This window comes from Eptesicus fuscus, chromosome 20, assembly GCF_027574615.1.
Source record: "Eptesicus fuscus isolate TK198812 chromosome 20, DD_ASM_mEF_20220401, whole genome shotgun sequence".
Taxonomy (NCBI): Eukaryota; Metazoa; Chordata; class Mammalia; order Chiroptera; family Vespertilionidae; genus Eptesicus; species Eptesicus fuscus.
In genome coordinates this window covers 10,904,188-10,925,982 of record NC_072492.1, presented here as the reverse complement: position 1 = coordinate 10,925,982, position 21,795 = coordinate 10,904,188, and the positions used below count along the sequence as shown (strand labels likewise).

The following is a 21,795-nucleotide window of genomic DNA, read 5'->3' as shown; positions in this document are numbered from 1 at the left end:
TCTCCCCTGAAGCCTCCATGATCCACTGGACCCGGCAGATAAAGGAGGTGCTCAGTGCCCAGGAGACTGTGGAGACAGGAGAAAACCTAGGTCCCTTGGAGGAGATTGAGTTCTGGCGCAACCGATGCATGGATCTGTCTGGCATCAGTTCACAGCTGGTGAAGGAGGGAGTGAAACACATCGAGTCCATCCTGCACCTGGCCAAGTCATCCTACTTGACACCCTTTATGAAACTGGCCCAGCAGATCCAGGTTTGTGGGTGGATCAAAGGATGGAGGCTTAGCAGAAAGTGGACAGTGCTTGGGACAATATAGGGTGCTAAGATGAGGGAGCCATTGTAATCATCCACAGCAAAGGTAGACCAACCCAGTGTTCGGACTTGTATTTGTGGGAGAGTATAAAAGTAGTAGAACAAAAGGATGGTCCCAAAGAGCTTGTAGTTTAGTTAGGGAGACAACTAGTTAATCAACAAAAATACACTGAGTACCCTCTATGAACCCAACCCCTACAATCCAGCCAAGAACATAAGACTTACACAAAATAGGATTACTAGATAACATGTGGCTCAGCCAAGAGAGCTGCAAGAAAGACACTTAAAACTAAATTTAATATAGTGTGGCAAGCGTTGGGGACACACAAGATCAACGTAATCTGTAGAATATGGAGACAGAAGTCTTCTTCCCCTAGGTGGAATTTTAAGCTAGGTACTAAGGGAACTGAGCCACAGCCAGGTGGAGAAGTCTAAAATCCTGGTTGAGAACAGGGCAGTGAGGGGAACTATGGTAAAAACTATGGGGATAAATGAGAGTGATGTCTGGTTAGTTGATTAACAGCTATTATCTACTTTGTGCAGAGTGCTGAGTTTAACTGGAGAAACTAGAGGAATAGACAAAAAACCGAAGTTTGGGTAACTCTCTGTCTAGTGGGCAAGATGGGACTCACACATGAGCAAAGACCTAAAAATACTTTTGTAGAAACTGGTAAATGAATAAAAGTCAATATTGGGCCCGAGGGCTGCAGAGACCTGAAATGATTAGTACCAGGTAGGGTTGGGTTAGTTGGAAATGCTTCTCAGTGAAGGCAAGTCAGGATGGGGTTCAGATGGATAAAAGTGCTTGCTTTGAACCAGTTCTTTCGAGTGGATAAGTCTACTTCTGGCTTCTCTCTCCTGTCAGGATGGCTCTTGTCAAGCACAGTCAAACCTGACTTTTTTGTCAATCCTGAAGGAACCTTACCAGGAATTGGCCTTCATGCGGCCTAAGGACATCTCTAATAAACTTCCTAAGTTGATCAGTCTCATCCGAATCATCTGGGTCAACTCTCCCCACTACAACACTCGGGAGAGACTGACCTCCCTCTTCCGAAAGGTATGTGTCTTCAGATTTCCTGAAGAAGGTGGAATTCCTTTAACAGAAGATCTCTGGTGAAGAGACAGTAAGGACCACCCTTCAGGTCAGGGACCAAAGGCTTATGCCTGTGTCATCAATGTTAGTGATGCTCTTAGAGTTGGGGCCTGTGCTGGACATTTTGCTTCTGTATGGAAGCAGCCTAGGTGGGAAGAGGAGCTTTGAGAAGAGGAGTTGATGGAGAAGAGAGGAGGGAGGCAGGAAGGACAGACTCCCAGGCTGAGTTTACAGGAGGGGAAGACCCTCTTCTTCTCATTTCCAAAGATGGAAGTTGCAGTGGGCGAGAGGTAGGTTTAGGAAGGAACACTGGCTTTTGAGGAGGAGGACCTGGCACATTTTATCTGGGGTGACAGAACCGAAGTGTGGGAAAACGCTGAATGCTGGCTGGGCAGTGCAGCTGTGAGGTGGGCTGAGGCAGGGAGGAAGGTGAAACCACAGGGGCTGTTCACCAGCAGGGGAGGACTTAGGAAGATGGGTATCAGGAGTCAAATCAGGAAGTCAGAGGCTGAGACGTGAGGCACATCAGGGAGTTCAGAGAAGGGGGTGGGTGCAACTAAAGCTGTGAACTGAGGCCGTTGGGACTCCTCCTGCAGATGAGCAATGAGATCATCCGCTTATGCTGTCACGCCATCTCCCTGGACCGAATCTTTGAGGGATATGTCTCTTCTAGCAAGGAGGACCTACAAGGCTGCATTTCCTGTTGTCATGCCTGGAAAGACCATTACCTGCGGGCTGTGCAAATGCATACTCAGTACGATGTGTCTCCTCTAACATTCTGTATATTCCCCCCTTCATTCCTGTAGAGCAGTGGTCGGCAAACTCATTAGTCAACAGAGCCAAATATCAACAGTACGATTGAAATTTCTTTTGAGAGCCAAATTTTTTAAACTTAAACTATATAGGTAGGTACATTGTTATTAACTTAATTAGGGTACTCCTAAGCTGGCCTTTGCTAAAAACTCAAAGGGCCAAAGAGCCGCATGTGGCTCTCAAGCCTCAGTTTGCCCATCACTGCTGTAGAGCAACCTTTTTTTCTGCCAAGGGCCTTTAAGATACTTATAATATCATTTACTAATATCATTCATTAATATAAATTTTTGTTGCTGTGAAAACAGCTCCTAGATTTATTGAATCTGAGTCCTGCCTGCGGTTGCCTTGGCAGGGCCAGATCAAATGATTCCTTGGGCCTTAGACGGCCCGCCGGCTGGACGTTCCCCACTCCTGCTGTAGAGCGTAGATTCTGACTTCTTTCACTTGCACTTATTTTTTTAAGTCTATGGATTCTATTTTTCTAGACCTGTGAGTTTCTACATAGATCCAGGTTTTCTCTCTGGATACAGATATTCTGGCCCCTAAGCCTCGGTTCTTCCTCCTCACTCTAGTCTCCCTGATTCCAGAAGTCCTCCCTGGCCTTTTCCTCCTTTCTTGGCCCTAAAGTCTGAAATTCCATTACGTATGCACCCTTTCCTAGAACTGAGGCGCTTTGTCCCCTCTCTGGTAAGTCTCACCTTGTATTTTCTCTCTCAGGGTTCAGGAAAGTTGCTTCTTGGGGGTCTCATTTCTAAGTCTCCCCCTGAACCCAGGAACCCAGTTCTGGCTTTGCATAGGCTAAGGTTGGTATCTGGTGTTCCTGCTTTTTGATTTGGTCTGTCTCTCTCCTAACACAGGTTCTCCAATCGGGGCTGGGTCCTCGACCAGACCAGCATATTTGCTCAGGTTGATGCTTTTGTGCAACGCTGCAAGGACCTTATTGAGGTGGGAAGACTGTGAGGGGAGGAGAATCAAAGCTAACAGCAGACACTCCAGAATTCCCATCCAGGAGCTGGGGAGCTGGGGAGCTGGGGAAGATGCTAAACATAGAACTTAACCTCTTTGGCTCCTCCTGCATCCCTGTGTGCCCTACCACCACCCCATCCTTTGAGACTTTTGCCTGTTATCACTGCCTTAGTAACTCATATTCCATTCTGCAGCTGAAATCCATCCTATTAGACCCTTGCATCTGGTTGATCCGTCTTAGTTTTTAGACATTTTAAGTGAAATCAAAGGGCACAGGACTTACGAGTTCAGAAAGGAGAGCAGGAATTCTCATGTTGACTTCTTTTTAGGTATGTGACTGTCAGTACCATTTTGCCCGCTGGGTGGATGGCAAGCAAGGTCCCCTTCCTTGCTTCTTTGGTGTCCAAGGGCCCCAGATAACACGGAACTTGCTTGAGATTGAGGATATTTTTTATAAAAATCTGCATATGTTGCGAGCTGTTCGCGGGGGCATCCTGGATGTCAAGAACACCTCTTGGCATGAAGACTACAATCGGTGAGAGAACCACAGGCTGACTCTGCACAGAGAAGGGGAGGGAGGCCAGGGGAGCCAAGATTAGGATGAGGGGTGAGAGTGTACAAAGGAAAGTGTGGAGGTGACAGATCAGGGAAAGGGAGGCAGGATCGAATGCAAGGAAGGAGTGTCTGCTGAGATAAGGGTTCCAGAGTTAGCAGCCTTTTGGGGCTTGTAGCCCAGTTCTGCCGGATACTAGATATGTGACGGGCAAGTTACTCTACCAGTTAGAGCCTCTGTTCCCTCGTCTATGAACTAAGGTTAGTGATAGAACCTATCTCATTGCCTTGTTTTAAGGAATAAGTCGATTAACACATGTAAAGCACTTAGTACATAACACAGGATTCTTACTCAGGGGGTGTACTTGGGGGCAGGCAAAGGCACCCACCTTTCAACATGCCTCTCTGATGATGCAGTTTCCGTGCTGGAGTCAAGGACCTGGAGGTGATGACCCAGAACTTGATCACCTCTGCCTTCGAGTTAGTTCGAGACGTAGAGCATGGAGTGCTGCTGCTGGATACCTTCCACAGGCTGGCAACCCGTGAGGTGTCACTGCCCTGCCTGCTTCCTCCACCCCTAGTTCTCTTGTGCTTTCCATCAGTTCCTCAGGAGCCTTCCAGACACCACCCCGCCTCCATTCATGCTCTTTCTGGTGTCCTAAATTGCCAGTGTCTCTTTTCTTCCTTCTGTGCCCCTGGTTTCCAGATCGCTAAGGAGTGTGACCCCCACAGCAGGGTGTAGCTTTCCTCTAGGATGGGTAACTGGAGGAACCCATATCCACAGGACATATTGTCAACTTCTATCTCTTCTCCGTTAGGCTATCAAGCGAACATATGACAAGAAGGCGGTGGATCTCTACATGTTGTTTAATAGTGAACTGGCCCTCGTGAACCGCGAACTGAACAAGAAATGGCCATACCTGGAGCCCTACATGGCCCAGTATTCTGGACAGGCACACTGGGTGCGGATCCTGCGGCGTCGCATCGACAGGGTCATGAATGTAAGTGCCTGAACTTCGCTAAAACGTGTCCTCAGGGAGACGGTAGAGTTTGCAGGCCGTGCCACATACTAGGAGGGACCTGTCCAGAAATTCCCTAGAGAGTTTTCATGACCAGAGACCAAGTCTACCCAGGGAGTGGCAGATGCAGCGCGGCGTGAGGCAGACCATGGCCTTGGATTTGCAGCAGTGGTGAGTCTGGTTGGTAGAACATAGGCATTTCTGTCAAGGTGGAGAGGAGGAATGGGGCCAGCATCTGAGAAGCTGGGCCACCAGAAGAGTAATACGACCTCAAAATCCAGAGAACTGGATAGGTGAGACCCTAAAAGGGCCTGCCTGTCTCCCTAGAAGAATAGGCACAAAGAAACAGAAAAATAAAACATAAACTTTTGGGGAATATAAGGCTGAAGCTATCTACCTGCCATCATCTAATTGGTTCTGGGAGAGAATAAGGCAGCTTACAGACAATTGGAAGCTCTTAAGAAGCGGTGGGCTCAGACTACAGTTAGGAAAGGCACTTACTGGTTTCCAGTCTGGTACCTCTTAAATCCTTCACCTCCTGCAATTTATTTTCTTTCCCCAGTTTTTAAAAATGTATGTATGTTCATTGATTTCAGAGAGGAAGGGTGAGGGAGAGAGATAGAAACATCAATGATGAGAGAGAATTATTGATCAGCTGCCTCCTGCTTGCCCCCTACTGGGGATTGAGCCCGCAACTTGGGCATGTGCCCTTTACCAAAATCGAGCCTGAGACTCTTCAGTCTGCAGGCTGACACTCTATCCACTGAGCCAAACCAGCGAGGGCCCAACTTTCTTCTTGAACTGAATCTTTGTGCTTCTATTTCTTTATTTTGCGTGCCTTGGTCTCTTCTCACTCTTTTTTTTTTGGCTCCACCTTCCCTCTAAATAAGTGATTTTTAACCTTCTTCATCTCATGCCACACATAAACTAATTATTAAAATTCTGCAGAACAGGCCGAAACCGGTTTGGCTCAGTGGATAGAGCGTCGGCCTGCGGACTCAAGGGTCCCAGGTTTGATTCCGGTCAAGGGCATGTACCTTGGCTGCGGGCACATCCCCAAGGGGGTGTGCAGGAGGCAGCTGATCGATGTTTCTCTCTCATCGATGTTTCTAACTGTCTATCCCTCTCTCTTCCTCTCTGTAAAAAATCAATAAAAAATATATTTTAAAAAAAATTCTGCAGAACACACAAAAAATGTATTTTTTGCCCATCTGCCAAAAAAAGGTACAATTTATTCACATTGGACGATTGTTGTTGTATTGGCTATTGTCATTTTTAAAAAATATGGAACGGTTCACGAATTTGCGTGTCATCCTTGCACAGGGGCCATGCTAATCTTCTCTGTATCGTTCCAATTTCAGTATATGTGCTGCCGAAGCGAGCACGGCTGTTGTCATTTTTCAATTTGACAATCTAAGGGAAAAGAGGCCAGTGCCCCTGACTACTAGTCAGGTATTGCATGTTGTAAAAATTCTTGTAGCACACCAGCATGCTGAGGAACACTGGTTGAAAATTGCCGGACTAAGTAGTTAAAATCAATCTCCGTAGCAAGCCTCACACATATTGCTGGGGTGTGTGTGTATGTGGTCTCAGGGAGATGGTCACGTGGAGGAATGTGGTAAGTAAACCATTCGTGTTTTTCCTCAGTGTCTTTCTAGTGCTCATTTCCTGCCCCACATTGGGACTGGAGAGGAGAGTGTACACACCTATCAGCAGATGGTGCAGGCCATTGATGAACTGGTTCGAAAAACCTTCCAAGACTGGACAGCAACCCTGGACAAGGACTGCATTCGGCGGCTGGATACACCATTGCTACGCATCAGCCAGGAGAAGGCGGGCATGTTGGATGTCAACTTTGACAAGTAAAGACCCACCCCATTCCTTCTGCCTTTATCTGACTCCTTCTCCCTATTCTGTCTCTGGTGCCATTCCCTTCCCCAGTTCTCCCAGGAGTTTAACGCCCATCTCCTGGTGTTCTCTCCATCCTCTCTAACTCTCTCTCATACTGAAATATATTTCCTATCACTTCCTAATTTTAATTTTATAATTTATCTTTAAAAGAAATGGTTAAAAAAAGAAACCCCACTGACCTACTAACCAGTGATGTAGGTGCTCTGCCACTAGATGGCCATGATGGCTCAGCTAAATCACCCAAACCAGGAGCCATGGTGGGGCCTTTCCTGAGAATTGACGGGGCTGTGCAGCATGCCCTCTCCTACTAGCTTTATAACTGTGACTTTTTCCACATAATTATTTAAAATGTAATTAATTCATTTACTAGTTATTTAACAATATATAGTGAGTGCCTTCCATGTGCTAGGAACCAAGATAGGCATAGGACGTTTATATAATGGGGAAGTCCCTGCCTTCTGTCTCCCTGTGAGTGAATAGTTATATCTACTCTTGGAGCGGTGCTTCCTTTCCATATAAGATGCAGGAGAGAAAAATAAAGAAGGAGCTATGTGAGGCATCTGTGTACAGAGATTAAAAACCTTCTGGTGACAGTTTTTTCCTGATCGGAAGGAAATGACTTTTTACTTGATTGGTTTTGGCTCCCTCTTGTCATCAGCTAGGCCCTATAATAAGAGGTATTTCACACATTTCTAGGCTGTTGCTACTAGCATTGGCTTTAACTCATAGAATGCCTTTATCTGTTGGGCAAATTTAGAAGGGGTTTTTGCCAGAGAAGGCCTGTGTAGAGATGGAGTCCGAGGGACACAAGAAACTGAGTGTGTCTGTTCTGGGCAGCTGAAGGCAGCCTAACCAGGGGAGATGACACTCATGGTTGAGGAAGGAAGCAAAAGGATCAAGGTGGACTGTCAGGCCAGAGGGGTGGGGCAAAGGCATTAGTGAGAAGGACAGAGATGTTTGAAGCCACACGGATAAGGAAGCAGTTGAGAAGCCGAGCATGAAGATAAGGTGAAGAGGTTTGCGAAAAGTCTTTGATCAGTGGCGGCTGTCGGAGCCCAGCTTTGATAGGGTTCACGGTTTTTTGAGGTATGGCTGAACAGGATCATATAAAAATGGCTTTATAAACCAAAAATAAGATTTTGAAGAGACAGAAGACTAGGCCAGTATTGCCCTAGCTATGACATTTGCAAGCACATAATGGAGTTGACTTGGCAAGACATATTCTCTCATCAAGCTGGGCACCCCCAAAAGAACTGGGTTTGGGAGACACCCAGACACACTTGTAATAATATTAATATGAGCACACAGAGTCCATCAATTGCCCTTTTCCCATGAGCTAAAGGACAGTATTCAAATAACAGAATTTTATTAAACACCAGTGATGGATATTTACATTTTGAGTATGAGATAAAACAAAATTTGAGAAAGAAGTAAGACACCTAGGCCCGGGTGAGCCCAAGTGGCCCTGGGTATGGGAGAGGCCAAGCGTCCCTGGGTCCGGGTGAGGCCTCGTGCACCTAGGCCCGGGTGAGCCCAAGTGGCCCTGGGTCGGGGAGAGGCCAAGCGTCCCTGGGTCCGGGTGAGACCATATGTCCCTGGATCTGGGTGAGGCCTCGTGCACCTAGGCCCGGGTGAGCCCAAGTGGCCCTGGGTCTGGGAGAGGCCAAGCATCCCTGGGTCCGGGTGAGACCATGTGTCCCTGGATCCGGGTGAGGCCTCGTGCACCTAGGCCCGGGTGAGCCCAAGTGGCCCTGGGTCTGGGAGAGGCCAAGCGTCCCTGGGTCCGGGTGAGACCATGCGTCCCTGGATCCGGATGAGGCCTCGTGCACCTAGGCCCGGGTGAGCCCAAGTGGCCCTGGGTATGGGAGAGGCCAAGCGTCCCTGGGTCCAGGTGAGACCATGTGTCCCTGGATCCGGGTGAGGCCTCGTGCACCTAGGCCCGGGTGAGCCCAAGTGGCCCTGGGTCTGGGAGAGGCCAAGCGTCCCTGGGTCCGGGTGAGACCATGTGTCCCTGGATCCGGGTGAGGCCTCGTGCACCTAGGCCCGGGTGAGCCCAAGTGGCCCTGGGTCTGGGAGAGGCCAAGCGTCCCTGGGTCCGGGTGAGATCATGTGTCCCTGGATCCGGGTGAGGCCTCGTGCACCTAGGCCCGGGTGAGCCCAAGTGGCCCTGGGTCTGGGAGAGGCCAAGCGTCCCTGGGTCCGGGTGAGACCATGTGTCCCTGGATCCGGGTGAGGCCTCGTGCACCTAGGCCCGGGTGAGGCCACGTGCCCCTGGGTCTGGGAGAGGCCAAGCGTCCCTGGGTCCGGGTGAGACCATGTGTCCCTGGATCCGGGTGAGGCCTCGTGCACCTAGGCCCGGGTGAGCCCAAGTGGCCCTGGGTCTGGGAGAGGCCAAGCGTCCCTGGGTCCGGGTGAGACCATGTGTCCCTGGATCCGGGTGAGGCCTCGTGCACCTAGGCCCGGGTGAGCCCAAGTGGCCCTGGGTCTGGGAGAGGCCAAGCGTCCCTGGGTCCGGGTGAGACCATGTGTCCCTGGATCCGGGTGAGGCCTCGTGCACCTAGGCCCGGGTGAGCCCAAGTGGCCCTGGGTCTGGGAGAGGCCAAGCGTCCCTGGGTCCGGGTGAGACCATGTGTCCCAGGATCCGGGTGAGGCCTCGTGCACCTAGGCCCGGGTGAGCCCAAGTGGCCCTGGGTCTGGGAGAGGCCAAGCGTCCCTGGGTCCGGGTGAGACCATGTGTCCCTGGATCCGGGTGAGGCCTCGTGCACCTAGGCCCGGGTGAGCCCAAGTGGCCCTGGGTCTGGGAGAGGCCAAGCGTCCCTGGGTCCGGGTGAGACCATGTGTCCCTGGATCCGGGTGAGGCCTCGTGCACCTAGGCCCGGGTGAGCCCAAGTGGCCCTGGGTCTGGGAGAGGCCAAGCGTCCCTGGGTCCGGGTGAGACCATGTGTCCCTGGATCCGGGTGAGGCCTCGTGCACCTAGGCCCGGGTGAGCCCAAGAGGCCCTGGGTCTGGGAGAGGCCAAGCGTCCCTGGGTCCGGGTGAGACCATGTGTCCCTGGATCCGAGTGAGGCCTCGTGAACCTAGGCCCGGGTGAGGCCACGTGCCCCTGGGTCTGGGAGAGGCCAAGCGTCCCTGGGTCCGGGTGAGACCATGCGTCCCTGGATCCGGATGAGGCCTCGTGCACCTAGGCCCGGGTGAGCCCAAGTGGCCCTGGGTCTGGGAGAGGCCAAGCGTCCCTGGGTCCGGGAGAGACCATGTGTCCCTGGATCCAGGTGAGGCCTTGTGCAACTAAGCCCGGGTGAGGCCACGTGCCCCTGGGTCTGGGAGAGGCCAAGTGTCCTTGGGTACGGGTGAAGCCAGATCCTGGGTCCGGGTGAGGCCGTGCGCCCCTGGATCCATCCGGGTGAGGCTGGGTCCCAGGCCCGGGTGAGACCACGCGCCCCTTGGATATGGGTGAGGCCACGTGCCCCTTAGTCCAGGTGAAGCCGTGCCCCTGGGATCGGCCGAGACCAAACCAGAGGGAGTCAGACCTCCATTACCACCATTTGTCCACCATCCAGAGCTGAGGGGTCAGTGCTGACATGTACACATAAGGAACTACTGGACATCGAAATTGGGTCTCAAAAGAACTGTTGGTCCAGGGGGAAGCTCGCTACAGATTGATTCATTTGCCTGTCAGCATAAATATTATTGCTCGTCTCACATTCAGTTCTTATTAGTATATATCTAGTGACATATTATCTCGTTCATCTAGAGGAAATGATGAACAACATAGACTGAGGAACAAGAACAGAACCAGAAGCAAGGAGGCATCGATCGGACTATCGGGCCTCAGAGGGAGGATAGGGGAGGGTAGGGGGGGGGTGGGGGGGAGGGGGAGAGTTCAACCAAAGGACCTGTATGCATGCATATAAGCCTATCCAACGGTTAAGTTCAACGGGGGATTGGGGCATGCGTGGGGAGAGGGGTGGGATGGGAATGGGGGGATGAGGACAAATATGTGACACCTTAATCAATAAAGAAATTAAAAAAAAAAAAAAAAGAGAAAGAAGTAAGAGATGCTATAAGTAAGCACTGGTTGGTGGCTACTTCCTTCTCAGGGTCAGGCAGTGAGAGTGACTAAGCAGAAGCTTCAATGCCGGACAGACCAGAGTTTGAAACCTGGAGTAGATCTGTTTTGCCATGTGACCCCAGGCAAGCCGCTGAATTTCTCTGAGCCCAAGTTTCCTCAACTACCTAAAACATCCTTTCTTGAGGTTGTCACAAGGCAAGGTGATAGGTGTAAAAGTCCTCACAAAGAATAAACAATCAATAAACATTATTTAAAAAAAATTTCTCTTTAAAAAAAATCGCCTCATAAAACTTGGTAAACATGGCATTTTTCAAAAGCAAATTTAGGCCCTAGCTGGTTTGGCTCAGTAGATAGAGCATCGGCCTGTGGATTGAAGGGTCCCAGGTTTGATTTCAGTTAAGGGCACGTATCCGGGTTGTGGGCTCGACGCCCAGTGCGGGGGCATGCAGGAGGCAGCTGATCAATGATTCTTACCATTGATGTTTATCTCTCCCTCTCCCTTCCTCTCTGAAATCAAAACATTTAAAACTTTTAGAAAGGGTAATATATGTATACTAGAGGCCCGTTGCACGAAGTTCGTGCAATTAGACCTTCCTTCACCTGGCTGCCAGCACCAGTTTTCCTCCGGCACCAGGGACCCAGGCCTTGGCTCTGGCCACCCTCCAATTGGAGCATCTGGAGGCCCCCGCCTCCTGCCAGCTTGATTGGCCGCCCCGAGTCCCGCCGCCCGCACCTCCCGCCGGCCCAATCGGTCCCCCCTCAATCGGTCCCCCCTCAGCGGTGGCAGATTGGGCAGTGGGAGGCACAGGCAGCGGGACTCACATGATGGGGGGCAGGGCAGCGTGTGGGGGCCGCCATCTTTGCTGGGTTAATTTGCATAGTGCCCTGATTGGCTGTGGGCATAGCGAAGGTATGGTCAATTAGCATATTACTCTTTTATTAGGTAGGATTATAAGATTCAAAGGTAGAGAATGAAAATCTCCCTTCACTGCTGTGCCCAGTGACACAGTTTCTCTCTGAAGGAAGAATCAATGTTACCAGTTTCTTGTGTAACATTCCAGAGATGAGTATAAAAGCCTAAGCCACCGGCTGACCAGCTGACCTGCCGACTGGCTGACCAGCTGGTAGCTATAACACACACTGACCACCAGGGGGCAGATGCTCCATGCAGGAGCTGCCAAGCAACAGCAACTTTGCAGAGTGCCCTCTTGCACTCTGGGACCCCTTGGGGGATGTCGGACTGCCAGTTTCAGCCTGATCCCCTCAGGCCTTGCCGGGGGACCCCACCGGTGCACGAATCAATGCACTGGGCCTCTAGTGTCTACATAAGTACAGTAGGCTTTTAATATAAATAGTAGTATACTATACACACTGTTCTATACATTCAAAGTCTTTAAAAAATTTTTCCATTATGCCAGTACCATGCTGTTTTGATTACTATAGCCTTGTAGTATAGTTTGATATCAGGTAGTATGATACCTCCAACTTTGTTCTTCTCAAGATTGCTATGGCTATTTGGGGTCTTTTGTGGTTCCATATACATTTTTCGATTATTGTACTAGAAGGTTTCAACCAGACTTCTTATATCTTGTTCCCTTCCCTCCATAGTGATATATTTACCTAATGTTTGAACTTGTACTCATCTAGTTAGGATAAAATTAAGATAAAATTTTCCTGTCTGCTGTGGTCATCTTAAGGAATACATCAGATACTTATCTAAAATTCCATTTGCATAATCTTTATAGTAGAGTTTACAAGGCAACTTTGGGCCAAATATTTATGGCTTGGGTTTAGCTGAAACCCAAATATTAGCTAGACACTTCTTCCAGAGAGAAGAAATGCTCCTGTCCTTTGGCAATTGTTTTCTAGAGAGATCTGTTATAAGCTGCTTTACATTTTTGTGGTTTTAAGGTAAGACTGCCTCAATCCAGTAAATAATTTATAAGGGGGGAAAAACATGATCATAGGGAAGGATTTTGAAAAGTCTGGGCTCATCAAACCAGTAAAGAAATCCAAGACAGTTTCAGCTTTTCCAAAGCCTAGCAAAACTCCAAGGAGGTGCAAGATACTTTTATCAATTTATTCTTTTGTGTTCAATGTCTAGATAAATCTTGAAATAAGCATACTTTTCTAATGTGCTAATTGTCCTTAGAATTACCTGACTCTCCCTTAGTCACAGAAGCCTTCCAGTCCCTAATAGCACCTAGTTTATCTCACAAGGGCTTTTACTATCCCACCTTATATCCCAAATATTTGAACTCTGAAGTCCAAATTGGCTTTTACTACATTTTATGGCCAGACCAGCTTTACTGATTGCCCTTATCACAAACATATTCCAGATGTTGTCTGTACGCTGGCTGAAAAGAGCTGTGTTACCACTATGTAGGTAGCAGATTCCTCTGTGTAGTGGAATTTTCCCAGAGCAGGGTTGGGGACTGGCCTCTGTTTGTTTGTTTTTTGTGTCTGGGGCTTGCACTTTCTCCTTCCTCCCCAGTCCGATAGCACTTTCTCCACTGAGTCAGTTCATTCTGGGTTGTCAGCACTAAACTCAGCTCACTTTCCTACCTCTACTGCCTGACCACTTGTCTGAGAATAATATAAAATGTTTTGCAAAAATAACTTCCCACATTTATTTCTTTTTAAAATATATATTTTTATTGATTTCAGAGAGGAAGGGAGAGGGAGAGAGAGATAGAAACAGCAATGATGAGAGAGAGTCATTGATCAGCTGTCTCCTGCATGCCCCACACTGGGGATTGAGCCCGCAACCCGGGCATGTGCCCTTGACCGGAACCAAACCTGGGACCCTTCAGTCCACAGGCCAATGCTCTATCCACTGAGCCAAACCAGGTAGGGCCACATTTGTTTCTTTTTATAAAGTATGCTTGTCAATACAATACAATTTTTACTCCAGAAATTTATTGACAAACTTCTGGCAAAGCCTGAACAGCATTGTGAAAAAAGTTTCTCATGGAGTTTTCAGCTCGACAGCAGGAAGGTATTATCCAAATTTGTGCTGTTGGCTGACAAGTTAAAATTTCACTCCTGTGAGCTTTACTGCAGGCTGATGCGGGGTGGGGGTGGGGGTGGGGGGTGCTGTTTTCAGGGGACTACTTGGCACTTTTCCTCTTTTAAACTTCATTCTGGAAACTGTAGGTCCAGCTGCCAGAGTGCTGGCTTCTGGGTAGGAAAAGAGGCTGGAGGTCTTAACATTTAGTGTGCACATGGCCACTTAACGACCCCTCTCTCCTTCACCTGGGCTCGGGGTCCAGTCCAAAGACCCTCTGGTTCTGTACTGCCTTCTCTAGGCAAGAAGCCTTCAGTCTTTTGTTGGGTGAAGAGGGCACCCGCCTAACTGTGCAGAGTAGGGGAGGGGACATGGGAGAGCTGCTTCCTAAACTTTCACCTGGTTTTCCCGGTTTAGTCCCACCTTCATGCCCTTCTTGATACTTGAAGCCACCAGCCCCTGGGCCTTTGGAGAGTCCTACAGCATGAACCGAGTGGCTTCTTAGCTGTTTCCATCACCAGCTTAAGATTCCAGTTCTGCTCCTTATCCATCTACTTTTCAGCTTCCAAAATTACTCTGTTGTTGTCTCCTTGAATAGGTGGGCTTATGCCGTAAGCAACAAAAACCCCTTTACTGCTGCTTTAGTGAGGAGAGGAGCCACAGCCAACGTGTCCGTCAGCCTCCTGACCTGGAGATGCTGCTCTGTTTCTCATCTTTCTCTGCCTCAGCGCTGTCCAGCCCTGCACCGCTCGGTCTGTTGTTGGTTCTTATGCCCATGAGCAGTACCTTCAGCTGCTTTGCTTTTCTTTCTCCCCAAGGTCTCTGCTGATTCTCTTTGTGGAGATTGACTACTGGGAGCGGCTGCTGTTTGAGACGCCCCATTACGTGGTGAACGTCGCTGAACGTGCGGAGGATCTGCGTGTTCTTCGTGAAAATCTGCTGCTTGTTGCTCGAGACTACAATAAGTAGGGCCCCGTCCTCATTGCAGTCCTTCTGCATGCCTTTTTACCTCCTTTTTGTTGTATCTGCTCCATGCGGTTCTTTCCCTACAGTATCCATCCTTTACATTTTGTCCATCTCAAAAAGATGCTTTTGTCCAGTCTCTCTCTATGGCCCTACAACTATTCCCTTGTAGTTTTGTCTTCTAGCTTTAGGGTAGAGAGCAAAAACAGCCAGGTCCTCTTCCACCCGTAGGGCCATGTATATTGTAAGCCCGGGTCACTTCTCTAGGAATGGAACTGGCATTCAGATTATGGACACAGAATAACGTCAGATTCATTGAACCAAGGCCATGCAGTCAATTCTTCTCTTATTGCCCTTGGTACTCATTTCTGGAGTGAGGCTTTGTTCTGGGTTGGGTACCTTTTTCAGCCCAATTAAAGTCCAAGGGGGTGGAACCAGCAGTCTTTTTTGGGTGTCTAGAACAGAACTATCCATTGTGGTAGCCACTAGCAGCATATGGCTATTTCTATTTTAATTAATAATTGAAATGCAATAATTTTAAAAAGTTCAGTCACTCATTTGCACAGGCTACATTTCAGATGCTTCATAGCCACACGTGGCTAGTGGCTATTGTATTAGCACCGATTGTAAAACATTGCCATCGCTGCAGAATGTTTTATTGGAAAGCACTATCTAGAATCATGAACTTTCAGATTTTCCCACCGAGTTTCTGGTGTGGAGGAGAGGTCTTCAGAGCTTGTCCCCATCAGCTACCAGTCTGCTCTTGTACACAGGATTATTGCCATGCTGTCCCCAGATGAGCAGGCCCTGTTCAAAGAACGCATCCGATTCCTGGATAAGAAGATCCACCCTGGACTCAAGAAACTGCACTGGTCCTTGAAGGGGGCCAGTGCCTTTTTCATCACAGAGTGTCGCATACATGCCAGCAAGGTAGGCCATGGTCATTAGACCCTAAAGGCCGAGCAAAAGGCTGGTGCATGGGAAGTTAATACCTGACTCTTAGGTAGTGGTGGAGAGACCAGGGAGTAATGGGAAATAAATGAAGTATGCTTGGGGAAGGACTTTTACTGTCAGCAACTCCAGGTAGAGGACAGGTGGGAGGACAGAATTAGGCCCAGAGGGTCTCTTCCGAAGCTGAAGCCCCCACCCTATGGGGGGGTTTCTGAGTCCAGGTACAGATGATTGTGAATGAGTTCAAGGCATCCACTCTGACCATTGGCTGGCGAGCCCAAGAGATATCAGAGACACTGTTGGTACGCATTAGTGGCAAACGGGTGTACAGGGACCTGGAATTCGAGGAGGACCAAAAAGAGCATCGGGCAGCTGTGCAGCAGAAATTGGTGAGCCTACACCGGGATGTGATAGCCATCATGACCAACTCCTATGAAGTCTTCAAGAATGATGGCGCTGAGGTAGGGGTCCTGTGGCCAGGGCTTTGTGGTTGGGGAAGCCTCCAGGCCCCCAGTCCCATCAGGCCATTCTCTTTCAATCTCTCCCCCACCCCCCACCCCAGTATGTGCTTCTCAAACATCCTGCTCTATTCTTGGATTCACCCAATCTTCAGTCTGTCAAACCTTCTTCCTTCTGAACTCAGTCCTGCCTTTCTGTTTAACCAGCCTATTTCCATCCCCATTGGCCAGACCTACCATGTTCCCTGAGGATTCTCTTTCCCTTCCCTCTTCCCACCAGATTCAGCAGCAGTGGATGCTGTACACGGTTCGGTTGGACCACATGATGGAGGATGCCCTGCGACTGAATGTGAAGTGGTCACTGTTGGAACTGTCCAAAGCTATCAATGGGGATGGAAAGACCTCCCCAAACCCACTCTTCCGAGTCCTTGTAATTTTGCAGAATGACATGCAGGGAAGCGCAACACAGGTGGGGACCACTTTGCCCCCAACACCTGAAAATGATCATACTTTAATCTCCAGTCTCCCTCAATCCTTAAACTTGACCCTTGACCTTGACTTTATCCTTTGGCCTCCAGATCTGGTCCTGAGGTGTTCAACCTTACCAGTCCTGAGGCCTGTCTCCTCCATGGCCTGTGCGAAGGCGCGCTCCTTGTGTTCCCACAGGTGGAATTCTCACCCACTCTGCAGACTTTGGCAAATGTGGTCAATGACATTGGCAGCCACCTTTTCTCCACCATCTCGGTCTTCCGCCACCTCCCTGAAATTCTCCTCAAGCGCAAGTTTTTTCGTGACCCCATCCATTCACTCGTGGGTGAGTGGGCAATAGGGAGGGAATTTAGTGCAGGGATAGCAGAGGCTTAGGAATGGGCAGAGCTAGGAGGAGAGACCAGGGCTGTTTCCAGGCATACTGGGTCAGTCATCTCTAGTACGGGTGGAAAATGCAGGTCAGGGGGCTAGATTGGGGAAGGAAGCAAAGGCAGGGGTGGAGGTGAGAAGATTAGGTAACAGATGCTCCTGGGTTTTGGGATTCAGGGTGGGAGATTAGGAAGGACAAATTTAGGACTGGGTCTGGGATATAACATGTCCAGATGCCAACAGAGGGTATATCTGAATCTTATAGATTAAATTCATACTTTTACTTTCTGCCTTCTCTTTTATTTTCTAACACTCATGTTTGAGTCTTATTCCTTTGTGGAGGTGATGTTGGAGTGGAGGGTCTGGGGCAGTGGCCGAGGGCCAGGCTGGAGCTTGGGTTGAAGTGAAAGTTAATGAGAAACATTTTGCTGGGTCCTGCAGAGCGTGATGAGGACATCAAGAAGATCCAGGCCCAGATCAGCAGTGGTATGACGAATAATGCAAGCCTGCTGCAGAACTATCTCAAGACCTGGGATATGTATCGGGAAATCTGGGAGATCAACAAGGACTCTTTTATTCGTCGCTATCAGCGTCTCAACCCCCCTGTCTCTTCTTTTGATGCCGACATTGCCCGGTAAGGAAGGCAGGTGGATGTGAAGGTCTGTCTCTAAAGGTATAGAATCTCAGGAGGCTAGAGGCTCAGAAGGAAGGCTGGGGGTAAGGAGAGGTGCAGAAAGTGTGTCCTCAACTATAGGAAAGAACAGGGCCTAGGGCGTTGGACCTTTGCTTCTCAGGGGTGGAGATCAGATCAGAGCTGGATAAGATTTAGGGAAAAAGCCGTTTGGTGAGTAGTACCCATAGGGTCCTGTTGGAAAGAAGGAAATGCTTGGGATCTAAAGGATGAGAGAAGTGAACACTTCCATTTTAAGAAGGTAGGTTGGAGTTCATTTGAAGAAGATGCTTAAATTCTAAAATCAGGAAAAGATCTCCCATCTCTTTGTCCTCTGGTTAGTCATACATTTATTAAAGAAACCACCACTGTTCTAAGGATCCTGAGGAGTAAAAAGAAGTGAAAAAGTGTTTTACGCCTGAGGGCTACAGTGTAGTAGGGAAGATAAAAGAACCGGGCTGGGGCATCGTGGGAACTGATGAAATCCCAGCTCTACCGCTTTCTAGCTGTGGAATCTTAAGGCACTTAAGTTCTCCAGGCCTCAACCTCCTGTGAAGCAGATATTACACCACTTACCTTACAAGGTTGTGAGATTATTCAGTATTGGCAAACTCTAAAGTACAGTCCTCATGTACTTGCTATTATACAAGCTTCAAATGTGAAAAGTATATGATTAAGGTTTACAAGGTACCAGGGCAGTTCAATGGGAGGACATAGGAAAGGCTTCATGAAGGGAGTGACTGTGGGGCTGGGCTTTATGCAATGGGTAGGATTTCAACAGGCGGAGGTGGGCACTGGGAGAGCATTTCAGGGAGAGAAAATAGCATCAACAAAGGCATAAAGATGGGAACATATAAGCATGTTCGCCAAATAGTGAGTATTTGGAACATAGATACACAAAAGGGAGGGTGCAAAGGGATTTATATACGACAGCCAACTGCATTCCCTCCACAACCTTGTGAGGTAGGGCCTATTTTTATCATCAGGTACAGGTGAGGAAACGGAGGCTTCCAACAGCTAAATAACCTGCCTGAGGTCATAGAGCTAGTGAGCACCAGTGTGAACTCAACCCAGGCCTATGTAACGCTACGGACTTGAATGCCAGACTGAATCTGATAGCTATCCCAAAGGCAGCGGTTGGGAAAATGACATGATCGCAGCTGTGTCTGGGGTGGGCTGCAATGAGAGACAGTGGGGTGGAGAAGAATGCTTTGGAGCTGCTGACAGGTCTGGGTGGCAGGAAATGAGAACTTGGACTGGCATCAGGGCAGTGGGCATGTCTTCAAAGAAAAAAACATGCTAGCAGGAATATGGGCCCTTTCAGCTACACAGAGGTCGCTAATAATGTGCAGAAGGAGGAGACAGTCCTCAACATCCAGTTTGTGCTGCTGGACTGCTCGCATCTCAAGTTCTCGCTGGTGCAGCACTGCAACGAGTGGCAGAACAAGTTCACGACTCTGCTCAAGGAGATGGCAGCCCGGCGCCTCCTGGAGCTGCACACCTACCTGAAGGAGAACGCGGAGAAGTACGGGCGGGGGCGCGTGGCACAGGCGGGGAGAGCATGCCCTGCCCTGTCTCCTTAACTGTGCTCTCTCTGCCTGACTTTAGAATAAGCCACCCTCCCCAGACGCTGGAGGAACTGGGGGTCAGTTTGCAACTCATGGATACCCTGCAGCACGACTTGCCCAACCTGGAGACCCAGATTCCTCCCATCCATGAGCAATTCGCCATTCTTGAGAAGTACGAGGTGCCAGTTGCGGACAGTGTGAGTTCCAGTGCTGTTTGGTCCACCCAAGTTGAACCCATGCCAGCAGCAGGGAGTATGAGAAGCTGATCTCTCACATAGTAGATCCCTCTGCTGTAGGAGGGAGAGCAGACAGTGTGTGTGTGTGTGTGTGTGTGTGTGTGTGTGTGTGTGTGTGTAGGTGTAGTGGGGTACAGGGAGAAGGTTCAAGATTCAAAAGCCTCTGAGAGCCAAAGCTAATTCAAATGATATTTCTGGTTAGTTTATGGAGTTCTTTTAAAGTTTTTTTGCTTTTGTTTTTGTTGTTAATCCTCACCTGAGGATATTTTCCCCCATTGACTTTTTTTAGAGAAAGTGGAAGGAAGAGAGGGAGAGAGAGAGACATCAATGTGAGAGAGACACATCGATTGGTTGCTTTCAAGCCTGCAACCGAGATACCTGCTCTTGACTGGAATCAGATCCAGGACCCTCCAGTCCTTGGGCTGACACTTTATCCACTGAGATAACCCATCTAAGGCTATTTATGGAGTTCTTTTAGGCCCAGCAACTCACTGCTTGATTTCTTCGGGCCTCTTTGCATGTAGAACTTGGCCACAGACTCTGCTCTGGAGGATCAGAAAAGAGTCCTTAAAGGCATTGGTGAGAGATGGACTGAACTTCTGCTGTGGATCATCCTCTCCTCTCTGATGTCCCCAGGTACTGGAGATGCTGAACAGTCTCAATGGGGAGTGGGTTATCTTCCAACAAACTCTGTTGGACAGTGAACAGATGCTGAAGAAGCACAAGGAGAAATTCAAGACAGGCCTTATTCACTCAGCTGATGATTTCAAGAAGAAAGCCCATAATCTTCTGGAAGAATTTGGCACCAAAGGTACCCCTTTCGTATCTTCTCCTCCTTCTTTACCATTGTTTTGACCCAGTCTTTCAAAGCTTACAGTCGAGGGGGGTGCGAACAAGGACGAGTGTAGGAAGGACTGGACTGGCGCAGGAAAAGAGCAGTAGCACTTCTGTCAGCAACCCCACTGTGGTCTCCAACCTTTGGTCAAAAGACAGCAGCCCAACTCTCATTTCCAGTTTTCTTATACCCACCTCCCGAGTCCCACCTGTTTATGATTCTTGAGCCACATGTAGTAGTTTAGGTAGGATTAATCATCATCCTTTCAATGCATTTTCTCTTATTTTCCTTTCCTTCCCTCTCTCATGTGAGGAAGAGGTGAGATTTACCCACAAAGAGGTAGGAGAGTGGTGACAGTCCTTTCAGAGGACTATGACCTTGAGTGGGAATCTGAGCTTCATCTGGGATTTTCCACAGGCCCCTTCACCAGCAGTGTGGGACATCAGGTTGCTCTAGATCAGATCGCCCAAATGCGGGCCATGCTGAATGCCATGAGGGAAGAAGAAAACACTCTCCGTGCCAACTTGGGCATCTTCAAGATCGAGCAGCCAGTCTCCAAGGACCTGCAGAACCTGGAGAAGGTAGGGTGCCGAGCTAGGCCCTTGTGGTAATTAAGGATATGGGGCAGGGGACAGGTGAATTTACCCTAAGGGCCTGGAAAAACAGCTAAGACTAGGAAGATGGGTGCATGAGGAGCTTTTTTATTTTATTTTACTGTATTTTAAAATATTTTTTTAAATGATTTCAGAAAGGAAGGAGAGGGAGAGAGAAATAGAAACATCAAAGATGAGAGAGAATCATTGATCAGCTGCCTCCTACACCTCCCACTACTGGGGATTGAGCCTGCAAGCCTGGCCTGTGCCCTGACCAGAATCAAAAGGTGACCTCCTGGTTCATAGGTCGATGCTCAACCACTGAGCCATACCAGCCGGGCATGAGTAGCTTTTTTAAAAAATTGATGTAAAATTCAGATAACAAAAGAACCAGCTTAAAGTGAACAGTTATTCAGTGACATTTAGTACATTGACAGTATTGTGTATCCATTACCTCTAGTTTTAAAACATTTTCATCACCCCAAAAGGAAACCCTGTATCCACAGCAGTCATTCCCCATCCCAACTCTCCCCAGTCCTTGTTGGCCACTAACCTATTTCCTATGCATGTGGATTTGCCTTTTCTGAACATTTTATATAAATGGAGTCATACAAATATGTGGCTCTTCGTATCTGGCGTCTTTCACTTAGCATGATATCTTCAAGGTTCATCCATGTTGTAGCATGTGCCAATCAATATTCCATTCCTTTTTGTGGCTGGCTAGTATTCTATTGTATGAATTTACCACATTTTGTTTATCCATTAACAAGTTAATGGACATTTGGGTTGTTTCCACCTTTCAGCTGTTGTGAGTAGTGCTGCTATGAACATGTGTGTACTTGTATTTGTTTGAGTCTCTGTTCCCAGTTCTTGTGGGTATGCACCTAGGAGTGGAATTGCTGGATCATATGGTAATTCTATGT

General features: G+C 48.7%; 1 protein-coding gene and 1 non-coding gene across 2 annotated transcripts in view; one reads left to right on the top strand and one right to left on the bottom strand.

Annotated features, from left to right (window-relative positions):
• The window catches only part of DNAH2 (dynein axonemal heavy chain 2), a 105,292-nt gene that overhangs the window by 18,645 nt on the left and 64,852 nt on the right, over nucleotides 1–21,795 (top strand). The window contains exons 7-24 of the mRNA XM_054709352.1: nucleotides 13–251; nucleotides 1,176–1,367; nucleotides 2,000–2,157; nucleotides 3,074–3,161; nucleotides 3,512–3,717; nucleotides 4,152–4,281; nucleotides 4,553–4,735; nucleotides 6,401–6,615; nucleotides 14,559–14,705; nucleotides 15,477–15,633; nucleotides 15,876–16,115; nucleotides 16,393–16,581; nucleotides 16,779–16,926; nucleotides 17,412–17,604; nucleotides 18,965–19,165; nucleotides 19,249–19,405; nucleotides 20,081–20,255; nucleotides 20,697–20,860. Coding sequence (XP_054565327.1) covers nucleotides 13–251; nucleotides 1,176–1,367; nucleotides 2,000–2,157; nucleotides 3,074–3,161; nucleotides 3,512–3,717; nucleotides 4,152–4,281; nucleotides 4,553–4,735; nucleotides 6,401–6,615; nucleotides 14,559–14,705; nucleotides 15,477–15,633; nucleotides 15,876–16,115; nucleotides 16,393–16,581; nucleotides 16,779–16,926; nucleotides 17,412–17,604; nucleotides 18,965–19,165; nucleotides 19,249–19,405; nucleotides 20,081–20,255; nucleotides 20,697–20,860 — 3,182 coding nt within the window. The remainder of the gene's footprint in view (nucleotides 1–12; nucleotides 252–1,175; nucleotides 1,368–1,999; nucleotides 2,158–3,073; nucleotides 3,162–3,511; nucleotides 3,718–4,151; nucleotides 4,282–4,552; nucleotides 4,736–6,400; nucleotides 6,616–14,558; nucleotides 14,706–15,476; nucleotides 15,634–15,875; nucleotides 16,116–16,392; nucleotides 16,582–16,778; nucleotides 16,927–17,411; nucleotides 17,605–18,964; nucleotides 19,166–19,248; nucleotides 19,406–20,080; nucleotides 20,256–20,696; nucleotides 20,861–21,795) is intronic.
• Nucleotides 6,032–6,138, bottom strand: LOC114227090 (U6 spliceosomal RNA). Its single transcript, XR_003613185.2, has one exon. It is a non-coding gene; the product is annotated as a U6 spliceosomal RNA (small nuclear RNA).